This window comes from Helobdella robusta (genome assembly GCF_000326865.2).
Source record: "Helobdella robusta unplaced genomic scaffold HELROscaffold_2, whole genome shotgun sequence".
NCBI lineage: Eukaryota > Metazoa > Annelida > Clitellata > Rhynchobdellida > Glossiphoniidae > Helobdella > Helobdella robusta.
In genome coordinates this window covers 2,846,134-2,859,988 of record NW_008704083.1, presented here as the reverse complement: position 1 = coordinate 2,859,988, position 13,855 = coordinate 2,846,134, and the positions used below count along the sequence as shown (strand labels likewise).

Here is a 13,855-nt window from a genome sequence, read left to right as displayed (position 1 = left end):
ATCGATGGATGCATCCATGGATGGATGGATGGATGGATGGATGGATGGATGGATGGATGGATGGATGGATGGATGGATGGATGGATGGATGGATGGATGGATGGATGGATGGATGGATGGATGGATGGATGGATGGATGGATGGATGGATGGATGGATGGATGGATGGATGGATGGATGAATGAATACACTACACATCTTTTATTCCCCTTTAATCTTTTTTGAAACTTTACGTGAATTCTATAGAAATAAATTAGATGCTTTTGAATGATGACGCCAAAGTGTGTAAGCTGTTTCAGTGAAGAGGTGCATGTGGGGGATTGGCCCGGGGCGTATTGTATAATGCCTATGCCCCCCTGAGAACATACATTGAAGAACCTATGAATGGATAGTTTTCGCGTTCAAACAGCTTAACAATATGGTCACAATTGTTGAAATTGTTAAACTCTAACTTTTCGAAACATCGGCAGTATAGCAATAAAGAGATATAGTTTAAGTTTTATTTTTTTTTAATGTTAATTAAAACTTTTTGACAGATGAATGTTGAATAACAAAAAATATTGACCTACATGAGTTGGAACGAAACGACAAAGAACGCACATGCTTACTTTTGTTTGTTTATAGCCAATTTTACTTGGTTTCCCGGGCGTATCAGACGCAAATAAGGTTGGAACCATTGATGAAGCAACGGGGATTTTTTAATGATCTCTTAGATAAATAAGTTAATATCTTTTACTATTGATTGCCATTAAGAGTAATGTTGAACAAAACAAAACGATTGGAAAGTACAACCAGACAGACATGGAAAATACAACCAGACATGCAGACTTGACTTGCTCACACTTTTGCTCGAGCAATCCACTCAATCTTTTATAATGTCTCATTAATTTAATATATTCCCTCGTTCAGACATGAAGGTGCTGAAAGTTCAAACAAACGAGTTTTTTTATTTGATAAGAAAACTTGATTGAATTACATGAATCAAATTTTTGAATTTCAACATCCGTTCTAACTAATTGTTGTCTGCGCTAACTACAATCATTAATGAAAATAGTATAAGCTAGATTCCTAAGAGCTTAACAGCTAGTCCTACGCGTGGAAGTTTAAGTACAACGAGTGGACAGAATAATTTGTTAATGTGCTGCTCACCATGGCAATCGATAGCAAAGTTTAAAACCTACACTCACACAAGCTACACAGACAGATACACATACAGGTACACATACAGTTACACAGAGAGATACACAGACAGATACACAGATAGATACACATACAGATACACATACATATACACATACAGATACAGATACACATACATATACACAAACAAATACACATACAGATACACATACAGGTACACAGACAGATACACAGACAGAGATACACACACAAGTACACATACAGGTACACAGACAGATACGCATATGTATACAACATCACACACGTGTATATACAAAATACATTATATATACACACTTACAATAACAGGTTGGCGAAAATCTTGTCACTTTCGATAATTTTCAATTTTCTTTTTTCTAAATTAAATTTTTCAAGCTTGCTTGACGACGATGTTTCTTCTTTTACTTTTTACGTGGTTTCATTTTAATGAACTTATCCAGAAAAAATTATTACTGCAATTCAACTCTGTTGAAATAATTCACATGAGCCAAATGATTGGAAACACACAACACCTCACATCACCACACATCACATAACACCACACATCACACGATACCACATCAAAACACACCACATCACACCCCACCACACATCCCACCTAATCACACCCCACTAGCTACATCCCCTCACATCAGTTCAGCTCACATCAGGCCGCATCTGAATATGATTTAACGAGCCCGTTCAGAAAAGCCAACTGGTGCATTTGTTGGTCTTAATTAAAACATACAGTTATTATTTGCTTAGTTAGGCTCATGTTGTTAACATCGGGAAATTAATGACAAGCTCTTTGGATGTGTTGTTAAGTAAATACATTGCCCCACATAAGCATGACTGTGTGTTTGTTTGTATCTTTTTTTGTATATATTGTTGTTTTTGTTCGTTGGTTTGTTTGCAAAGTTAGCAGTATGAACGTTTGTTTGTTTATGTCTGTTTGTTTGTATAGATGTTTGTATGTTTGCCTGTTCTTGAGTTTGTAGTGATTTTTGTAGATTAATTAATGCGATGAAGCTTCATGAATTTGTTGGGCATAAACTTTAATGGCAAGCATTATTAGATACGTACGTGTGTCTGTGCACGCAGTTTATTTATTCACTTCAGAACTTCCATCGTTGAAAACTGGGAGAGGTGGATGCCGCCAAAAAAACAGCATCGTACGTAATGTAAATCGCATCCCACTTCACATCACTTCACATCGCATCACATATAGAACGTGTGAGAATTTGCTGTTGAAAAACCTTGAAAAAAACTTAAAATCATTGTTAGAACAATTAAAGAACTCAGTTGTAAGCCTAGCATTGTACAAAACGCTATAATGATATATTTATTGACAATCGCCTATGGCAGTCACAATTCTTACATACAATCCATTATATACGTATATGCATGTAATAAACTCCATCGATTTATAAGCGTTTATCAATTTATATACAAAATTAAGTCTGTTAAAAATTGAAACTTTGTTTCTATTAACAAACATTTTATTAAAATTATTGAAGATAGATATCTGCAATATTTTTAATAAAATGTTTCTTAATGGGAAAAAATTTCAATCTTGAACACAATCAATTTTGTTGACAAAAATTTATTAATACAAATTGAAAAATTCGAAAACAAGTTGATTAACACTAATAAATCGGTGGAATTTATTACATACTGTCAAGAATTTGGTCTTCAATCAGCATATATATATATATATATTTGTAATCATTTATTAATGCGTACCTGCTCATATTGTCATGGCACGTAGTAGCGTACGTACGTACGTATGTATGTACACAAGTGTGTATGAGGCTCTTAATGCTTGAATTATTTATGTGTGCACGTGTTAATGCTTTAAAGATTAGTTTGTTGCCTGTTTCTCTCTTCGTCTGTCTGTCTGTGTGTCTGACTCTCTGTCTGCTTGTTTGTGTTTCACTTTTATGGCCTAACCCGTTGCATTCGTCTCCGCTTAGCTGGTCAATACTCTCCCTCATCACATCGTATATTTTTTACACCTTCCGCTCTCTCTTTCTCTCTCTCTCTTTCTCTTTTTCTCTATGTAAGTGTCTGTGAAGGTGCTGTGTTGTGGAGGTGATTTTGTATCTGTTTAGTATTCTTTTTTGTGGGATTTTTATAAATTACAAATTAAATTGTACTACCTTAAGCTAAAAAAACGTGTGTGCGTGTGTGTGTGTGTTGGTGTGTTTGTAAGCACCAGCAATAAGAACATCTGACGATTTCGATGGTGTACAGAGAAGCGTTTTTCGTCACATGTTTGACTGCCTGCTGCCGCGTTGCAAACGAGTTTGATGTGCGGCGGAAGATGCATGCATGTGCTTTTTATCTGCTGTTATTATTAAAATATTTAAACAATTTTTTTCAGATCTATTTTTATTTTTAAACCTGTCAATATATTTTAATTTGATATTCTATTTTCAGTAAAACTTGAAATTTCATTTTTATCAATTTTCAAATCTTACGAAACTACAAGTTTTAACGTTAAACTTTCCCCAACGTTCCACCTTTAATAGGTCTCTTCAAGATCTTCCTGGCGTTGGTGTTCGTCAAGCCACAATAATTCGCTGTCCGTATTGATGGTCTGGATGCATTTTTTAAACGTGTTGTCACATCTCTTTTAATTTTTTATAAATAATTAATTGTTAATCTTCTTAATTGATGGTTTATTTATTTTTCCATTCAAGTTATTGCATTCTTTCATTCGTTCGTTCGTTCATTCGTTCGTTTGTTCGTTCGTTCGTTCGTTCGTTCATCCATTCATTCATTCATTCATTCATTCATTCATTCATTCATTCATTCATTCATTCATTCATTCATTCATTCATTCATTCATTCATTCATTCATTCATTCATTCATTCATTCATTCATTCATTCATTCATTCATTCATTCATTCATTCATTCATTCATTCATTCATTCATTCATTCATTCATTCATTCATTCATTCATTCATTCATTCATTCATTCATTCATTCATTCATTCATTCATTCATTCATTCATTCATTCATTCATTCATTCATTCATTCATTCGCTGGCGTGCGTGTAATCGTTCAAGAGCAAAAGTCAATCCGTTAAGTCGGCGAGAATGATGATGATGATGAGGAGGAGGAGGAGGAAAAAGATGAGGATGAGAGGATGAGGAGGAAATGATACGGAGGAAATGATGCGGATGTTGCAAACACGGCAGCCTCCTTGTTCCTCTTTGCTCTTTTTTATTCCTTGCATCTTTCAAAACTTCCATCATTCGCACTTCTCTGCACGGTGAAAGTACGATTACTTGCGTTAGATGGGCCACTCTGACACCAATCACGATGATGATGATGATGACGACGACGATGATGATGGTGATGATGACGACGATGATCATGATGGTGATTATAACATTATGGTGATGATGATGCAGATGAAGATGCATTTGATTATATTGATTATGTTGACGATGTCAGCGATTAAAATTTCATTTGTTCACAAAATTGTTAGTCACATTAAAAACAAGAAATTAAATTAAAAAAAAACTCCGTTGTTAATTTCAAAAAGAAGAGCCTGAAAGATACTACAAAACATAAAAAGACTTTATATCATGGTATATAGATAACATATATAAAATATATAAAACATTACACAAATATCGAACGCATGTCTCAGTGGAAGTCATTTTGTAATATTGGAAGCATCAGTCCCGCGCATAATAATTAAACGACATGCCAGCATATAAGTTTTTCGCATTACTTTTTATGATTATTTTAATTTTGAATTTTTAGGATTTCTTTAAAATTCATTGTTTCTAGTTTATTTCATTTTTTATAGCTTTGTTTTATGTTGTGTCTAAATTTTCATATCGTTAAATCGTTATGTAATTATTACATCGATTATTTTAGAAACGTGTTTCTCTGTATTAATTATGCACATTAATGTCAATTATTTTTTAAATTATTCAAAAAATCTTCACTGCCTTCTTCACTGAAATTGTTGCCGCATGCATTATTGGAAATCTCCAATCATTAAAAATCATTCTGTAATGATTGTAGATGGATTTATGATCGCACATTTTAAGATGGATTTATGATCGCAAATTTTAGGATGGATAAGTGATTGCACATTTAGATTACGAATTTCATCAAACAACAGGAACGACATCGTGATTAATGAAACATTAACCTCAACACACGCAATCATCCTCAAACTTTCCACACAGACAGCCAGACAGCAAACGCGCCACGTTCAACTCCGACGACCCCTCTTGTAGACACCTGTCAGTTCCAGAGGTTCAATGCCTCGTGTGGCGCCGGCGAGGTGGTCCTCATGACGGAGGCGAGGTACGGCAGGATGCAGCTGGGCAAGTGTATCCGCCACAACGTCGACATTGGTTGGTTGGCTTTCAGTTCAATTTATTGTTTTTATTGGTGAACATGCAAATCGTTCTATTCAATCGTGAATTTTGGTTCAAAATTTAAACATTTTGGGAAGTAATTTAAAGGTTCCCGCTTATTTACACTGCTTCCTTTCAAATTTGTTCATTTTTTTCCAATTAAGTAGTGTAGCTGATAAATGATCACAATGCAATTATTTAACAGTTTAAGATGTCAATAAAAACACGAAACATGTAGCCTAAAAATCATGAGACATGGTGCCTAAAAATCATGAGACATGTTGCCTAAAAATCATGAGACATGTTGCCTAAAAATCATGAGACATGGTGCCTAAAAATCATGAGACATGTTGCCTAAAAATCATGAGACATGTTGCCCAAAAATCATGAGACATGGTGCCTAAAAATCATGAGACATGTTGCCTAAAAATCATGAGACATGGTGCCTAAAAATCATGAGACATGTTGCCCAAAAATCATCAGACATGTTGTCAACAAATCATCAGACATGGTGCCTAAAATTGCGTGCAGGTTGTTACAGCGACGTGCTGCGAGAGATGGACAGCAGGTGCTCGGGCAGGCCTCAGTGCTCGGTCCTCATTCCCGACGTCAACATGCACAACTTGAACAGCTGCTCCGAAGATATGATGGCCTACCTGCAAGCAGGATTCATTTGTCTCAAAGGTTTCTAAAATATTTCTTTCTTTATGCGCCGTGGTGTTTAGTTTAACTCTTAATTTGATTGCTGAGTTGATGATTTAGTCTCTTTAGAGATTTCGTTCATTGAGCGATTTAATGTGGTTGTTTGAATTGTTATCGGCAGCGTCTGCATGTTTTTGTTATGTTTGAAAAATTTGTTTGTTTATGAAACTATTTGCTATATCGATTTATTCAAACAAAACGCTTAATTATTGCATCTCAAGCAGTTTTTATATAAATGTTTTTAAACACTTTTTAACAAAACAAAATGGGAAATTATGTCGCGTCAATTTCATGTTTTTAAATTGTTTATTTTACAATCAGCGCAGAAAGGCGAGTCGCTTAAATTTTGTACTTGTTGCAGTTCGAATTGCATCTTCAAAAATTTTCCACATCCCAAATTATGGCCAGATACTTTGGTACTCAAAAAATAATAACAATCCCGTTACTGAGCTCCTGAACTGATTGATTAGAGATGCAACATTACTTGTAAACACGTCGATATTTAATATTTGTCTCTCCGAAACCAAATAAAATGCAAAAAATACTGCCGCTAAAAAGTTGATATCCACCGAACGTTTGTGGCATCTTGAAATAAAATAATGACTTCGATGCACCCGTTACACGTTGATAAAAAATTGTTTGATGGATATGATGCTGGAACATCATCACCGACAAACGCGAAATAGAAAAAAAGATTTATATACTTCGTCGTTTTTTAAATGTGAACCTCTCCGTTAAATAAAAACTTAAGTTTTCAAAAATTCCGAATTGATAGGAGGCATCTTTTTTCTAACGTATTTAACATGAAACAATAAAATATAAGAAAAATAAGACATTATTCTTATGAGGTAAGACAATTCGATTTAGGAATGAGAGTTGAAATTCGAAAGATGCCCACATCAATTTTGTAGTTGGTTACTAAGAAGACAACGGCGTTTGTGACCACGTAAGTTTCAAGAATTTAACTTTCAATGCAACACAAAAACCTGTCTGAATTATTTCTCTCTTCTTAACAACATTTATAAAAGCAGAACTCGAAATGGATGAAGTTATGCTCGACAGTCAGCAGAAATTAGAACAGAAACATCATTGTAAAACTACTTCCAGAAGTGTAGAAGACTTGTTAAGTTAATAATATATGCCTTGCCTGCTCAGGTTTATATTAATATTATATATGAGATAGCACGCATACGCACACGCGCACACTCGCCCACAAACAACTTGTATTCATACTGTAGACACTTGATAACAAATATTTTTGGAGATGTGTCTTGAAGTACAAAAAGTCCATCATACATTAAAATTAAAAATTTAAAAATTGCAAGAAGCAAAACTGCTCAACAAATTGTTTTCATTTTAACAATCATTACAAATGAACCCGTGTGACGCCCGACTTCAAACATCCAGGCCTCCGGTAACGAAGTATTTGATGGATGCATCTTTCGTTGTTCGGTTTTTCGTATGAACTCTTAATCATAAATTGAATCAAATAGTATTTAATTATTATTATTTAATTTATATTAATATTGACGGTGATTTAGGATCCTTTAGTTATATGTATATATATTTTTTGGTTATATATATATATATATATATATATATATATATAACCAAAATCCTTCTAAACCATGAATTGTAATAGCAAGTGAATTATTGAACATGAACATTAACATGCATGCATGCAACATATTGCAGCGACAGTTGAGTGAGCACAACATAGGCCACCACCATCAGATGTACTCAACACAACAACGCTGTTAATGATGCAAGCAGGAAACAACATGGAACGATGGATGTGGCATGCCCTTCCATACATACTTTATTATTTATAAGAACAACAACTTCAAGCAATTTCAAATAATAAAAAAACTCCATTCGGCACTGTAGTTATTGTTGTGATAGAGATATAAGAACGAAATATAAAGCGTCCCAAAATGTACAAAGCACCAGTTCATTGATGGAAAGTTCGAGGAGCACACACAGACAAATGAACAATGGCTCAATCGCTCTATCTGTATGAAGGTCAAAAATTCAATATTCAGTCTTGCAGTGGAGCTAATTTATTTCAACCGCATTGCATCACGTTCCACTTTTGTGCATCCTTCGTGTGTTTTGTCTTTAACGCACTTCCGTCTGTTGGTCTGCAGGCTGCTGCGACTGTTGCTTGTCCCGAAGATCCACTCATTCAAACAACTGATCGTTAAAACAGGCACGCGGGATTTCTCTGTTGAAATAATATTCATTTTTATTAATTAAATAACTTTTTGAACTAAAATTTTAAAAAAGAGATTTATTTTTTCATAGACAGGCAAATACGGTTTGCCTTTTATTTTCATTTGTTTGTCATATTGTGGCCAACTGGTCAATTTAAACAAAAAGAAAACGCGGAATTTTTTGAAAGTTGCAACGGTCAACATTTTTTTAATTTAGTAGGTCTAAAATCATTCAAAATTTATTTATTGAAATCCATTCCTCAATAGACATTTTCATCGTTATATAAGTGAAGAAATAAAGAGGTACTTCAATAAAGTTTACACCAGTACATGAGTAATTGAGTACCTAATTATATAAATACTTGAACACATGAGAACACGAATACTCAAGCACACGAGCACATGAGCCCATAAGTACTTAAGTACATGATTATATAGGTGCATAAGTACTTAAATACATCAGTCTGACAAAGTACAAAAATGCAAATCAATGAAGGAGTAAAGGAATACTTCAAAGACTGAGGTGAGAAGAAAATCACAGCGTGGACTGAATCCACAGCCTGGTTCGTTTCATATCTAGGAACATTTAACGAAGATGTAACTTGCGTGCAGACGAAGCATGATGCATGATGCATGGAGCCTGATGCATGAAGCATGATGCATGGAGCATAATGCATGAAGCATGATGCATGAAGCAATCAATGAACAAAAAAAGAAAAACACGGAATAATGCATGGATTAGTTGCACAAGTACATTCGTTGGCAACGATGAAATAAGAAAATAAATTATAGTTTATGTACTAAAATGTTTCATGTTATCAGCTGTATTATTATTAATATTATTATTAAAACAGTTTATATAAAAAGGCTCAATTAAACACGTCTACTGCGCAACACTCAGGCATCAAAATAAATTTCAAATCGTTTAAACATCCTGCAATGAAACGTAAAAAAATTTCCGTAAAATAAGCAAAACACGCAACTTCAAGAAACAAAATTGAATCATAAAAATTGAATTATAGTGAACGTCGTTGGCCCACACATAATGCTACCAACCTATCACAAGATACAAACACCCGCATCTACCTGCTCCACGCGCAGTTGAACCCGGGGAGGAGAACGAGCAGTGCGACGACGAGAGGCATCCCATCAAATTGTTTGCTCACACGAACGTCTTCAACTACCTGTCGGCCCACGTGATGCGAGCGTCAGGTTCCACTTCATGTCGGGTGGTCATTGAGACACTTGCCGGCCAGCAGGTCAACATCTCCATCATGGATTTTACGACTGCACCTCCAAGGTTCCTCTTCTTCCACTGATTAATCAGCAGTGGTTGTTGTTTCAAATTAACATTGCATTATTCTGATCCGCTTATTGTGAGATACTTACTGTTGCTAATGGTTGATTGTTGATTATGGTTGATTGGTTGATTGCGGATTTAATGTTGTCTAATGTTAATGCTGATGGGATGATATGACATGATGTCATTGATTTTCCAGTGTTGCATGCATGTTGACGTTACGTTGATGATTTGTTTATTCACAAACTGAATGATAACTTGAAATACAACAACATTAAATTTGAGCAACTAATTTGAATGTTCCATTACGATGCTTGCAGATACAACATGAACAAACGCTCCTTGAATCACAACAACTTTCAGTATGCTGCACACCTGTCTCAACAACAACATCAGCAACAACTGGAATACTGCCACGTGTACGCGACGGTCTACGAGCGAGACATGCGCAACGACATCACCGTGTGCTACAACACTGGCAGGGAGAAACACGCCTACACGTCGACAGGGAGCACCTTGGTACTTAAAACGGCGAATCACGTGATCAGCGACGAAAATATCAATTTCCTAATTAAGTACAACGGTCGGTAGAGGCGTTGCAAGCAAGCGTGAACAATCGATTGTCTCATGCGTTGTTTTTCTCTGCCTATTTTTACCGAAATAATTTCCTTTCCAATTATTTATATGCATGCATCTGGATGTTTTACAAGTCGTACATATGTAGATGTACTATTTTTCAAATTTTCTTATCAATTTGAATAAAGTTCAACCAATGTGTTATGTGATAAATAATAGAGATAACCTTTGAACCGACCAGCGATTGGTTGTGCCGACATAGACCCGCCCCCAAACTCTAAGATCCAACGAATCAACGATCAGATAACAGTCACGTGCAACATCAGCAACACCAAGTGGAGCCTCGTCTGCAGAGGAACTGAATGGTTTGGCTGGCAATCAGCTGTCCTCTGTGACGCCAGTCAGTTGCAGTTGTATTATTATTATTATTATTATTATTAGTAGTAGTAGTAGTAGTAGTAGTAGTAGTAGTAATAGTAGTAGTAATAGTATTAATAGTAGTAGTAGTAGTAGTAGTAGTGGTAGTAGTAGTAATGGTAGTAGTAGTAACGGTAGGAGTAGTAGTAGTAGTAATGGTAGTAGTAGTAGTAGTAGTAATAGTAGTAGTAGTAGTAGTAGTAGTAATAATAGTAATAGTAGTAGTAGTAGTAATGGTAATAGTAGTAGTAGTAGTAGTAGTAGAAGTAGTAGTAGTAGTAGTAGTAATGGCAGTAGTAGTAGTAGTAGTAGTAGTAGTAGTAGTAGCAGCAGCAGTAGTAGTAGTAGTGGTAGTAGTGGTAGTAGTTATAGTTTTCGTTGTTGTATGTTATAGTACTAATGAAGAAAATAATTGAGCGGTGAGTCGGTGGGACGTAGATTGTTGTTGCGAGACAGTTTGTGCGCGTGTTAATCTCACGTTACTCTGTTTCGGCATGAAAGTTATGATGCGAATTAACAGTGATGTTCATCGTGCCTGGCTCACTCAGGTCCTCTGCCTAATTCAACATCAGCTACTGTTCTGTGTTCTTTACAATCTCTTGTTTTATTCTTCACGTTCTTATTTCTTATTATTTCGGTTTTTTTCAACTAAATAGCTATCAATTTAATTACAATGAGTGAGTAAAAGTTATTTTTTATTCGCCAGAGCATCAGAGGGAGGAGGGGGCCTACCAGAATGCATCATTTCCCACCTACGGTCAGCCCGTGTTCTCATGTTACGTCACCTACATTAAATTGAATATGTTCATTTTTTATCACAAAATTAATTATTTCTAAATTTTATAAACTTCAATTTAACCATTCGGGCTTTTTACTTACAATTTCACATCTACCGAATGAATCTATAAAAATAAGTGACTTATAATGATTTGTTGGCAGGTCTGTTGACGGCAGTGGTGGTCGGCGTGATGATAGGAGCCATGTGTGGCTTCTCACTGCTCGGTGCTGTCCTCTGGTGCAAAAGGTTACATCTCATGCATAATTAATATTTAGACGTCATCTTTTGAAATTAATTTTCTGATTATCTTGAATACCCACATCATGTGTTTTCCTAACAATATGTGTTTTTCATCTTAATCAAATTTTCGGAAATTCGTTTGGTGACGGTGTTTACATATTCTCTCTTAAATTTAGAGTTTTCATTGATCACTGGCATTCACCCACGCCACAGGCTTTCACTTAAACAATCAATCTTTCATTTAACTTGGAATTTTATTTTCAGAAGATCGGACCAGGCGAGACCGCCGCACAAGCAGTACGACGTGTCGGGCCTGCAGGACGACCTCATCCACATGCACAACCAGCCACTCGGCCCGCCGACGGAGATCACTGATTACGACGATGCCGGCCTCTTCTGCGACTACAACCAGCTGCCACACACTCATCATCATTTTCCAGGCTTGCCGAAAATTGTACAGCAACAACATTCGCAACACCAGCATCAACCACAACAACAGCAACAACTGGCTAACATGCAACAGTGCAAAGTTCACCATCGCCTCGAAAATGGTGAGTACGGATACACTCACGTCTGGCAGATTGCAAACGGCAACAACAACAGCAATAACGCAAATGATTTCAACAACAGCAACAACAACAAAGATGACATCAACAAAACCTCAATAGCATCAAGCAATCAGCTACAAATGACCTCACCTGGCAGGTCAACGAATTTCACCTCGTTCTTCGGCAAGACACTGCCGGGCCAGCAGGAGCGGCAGCAGTTGAGCAGCACGAACGCGCTGTATAATGCTGGCAGCGGGATGGTGGTCACTGGTGGGAGCAGTTGTGGCGTTGGTGGCGATTGCGTCGTTGCAAGTGACTACAACGCTAAACAAGGTTACACCTGCGTGATGACGTCACACGATCGCCCATCCCTGCTTTGCGATCACGTGGAACAGGAACTTCCGTCATCATCAGACGGAAACGTTTTTTATTCATTTCAACACGCGGCGCCACAAAAACTTCAACAAGATGGCAAACGCGGTGAGTTCGACGACGGCACGTCCGCCTGCTGCCCCGCAACTTCAACCAATGTCACCAGCGTCGCCAACAAATTGCAAAATTTTTACACGTAATTTAATAAATTAAATAACCAACACGTTGGTGATTTAAACGATTAGAAGTAAAGACCTGATCATTTCATTTCGAGGAATCTTGTTCTAATGTTCTCATAAAATGTTTGTTACATCCTTAAACTAACTAGTTAAATTAACACAACTCGTTTCTTAAATCAGTTGCAACTTTGCTCGCATGGGTGATAATTAACAGAATGCATAATCAGCATTGGTTAATTAATTTATCCAACAAGTACTCAGATAAGGAAGGAAGACATCACGTGACACGATGTCTGTTAATGACGACCACCACCTGAAGAGAACTGATTCCAAGCAGTTTGCAAACTGTTACAAAATGGAGAATAAATAAATAAACCAAAAAGGCTAATACATTTCCGCTACTCAGTGACAGCGCTCTTGAAACTTGTTGGAAACCATCTGCATTTTCCGCAACTGAAACTGTTGTTGTTTTGAAATGCGCAAGATCCAATAATGAGTCGGAATGTTGTATTTCTGTGATTTACGTGCGTAGTGGTTCATTTAATACATTCATTCAAAACATTCATTGTTACAACGTGAGTCTGTACGTGTGTATGTGTATATATGTATGTATTGTATACGGTTCTGTATGTGTATGTGTCTGTGTCTGAATGCTTGTGTGTTTTCGTGTGTGTGTGTGTGCGTGTGTGTGTGTGCGTTCGTGTGTGTGTGAATGTTTGTATGAAATATTTCTATTAATACAGTTCAAAGCAACAGCGTAATGTTTTCAAATGAAGTACATTCATGAACTCACATGCCTGCCTACCTGCTACATATTTCAATACTCACTCATTCTTGTTTATCGTTGAACCTAACAAAGAATGAATACACAGATATGTGTGTGTGTGTGTATTGTTTATGTGTATGTGTGTTTTTGTGGTGTGTGCGTGTGTGTGCGCGCATGCGTATTGTTCATGTGTGTGTGTGTGTGTGGTGTGTGGTGTGT

General features: G+C 36.4%; 2 protein-coding genes across 2 annotated transcripts; both read left to right on the top strand.

Annotated features, from left to right (window-relative positions):
• Positions 1 to 4,812: 4,812 nt before the first annotated feature.
• Positions 4,813 to 6,709, top strand: HELRODRAFT_160206 (hypothetical protein; the record flags this gene model as incomplete). The annotated part of the gene is made up of 4 exons (XM_009017195.1): positions 4,813 to 4,826; positions 5,376 to 5,542; positions 6,077 to 6,229; positions 6,609 to 6,709. The coding sequence occupies 4 exons, from the start codon at positions 4,813 to 4,815 to the stop codon at positions 6,707 to 6,709; spliced, it is 435 nt and encodes a 144-aa protein (XP_009015443.1).
• A 1,532-nt stretch (positions 6,710 to 8,241) lies between these two features.
• Positions 8,242 to 12,891, top strand: HELRODRAFT_160205 (hypothetical protein; the record flags this gene model as incomplete). Its single annotated transcript, XM_009017194.1, has 7 exons — positions 8,242 to 8,386; positions 9,562 to 9,760; positions 10,081 to 10,343; positions 10,578 to 10,736; positions 11,460 to 11,510; positions 11,693 to 11,777; positions 12,036 to 12,891. 7 exons carry the CDS (start codon positions 8,242 to 8,244, stop codon positions 12,889 to 12,891), a joined length of 1,758 nt encoding a protein of 585 aa, XP_009015442.1.
• Positions 12,892 to 13,855: the final 964 nt, after the last annotated feature.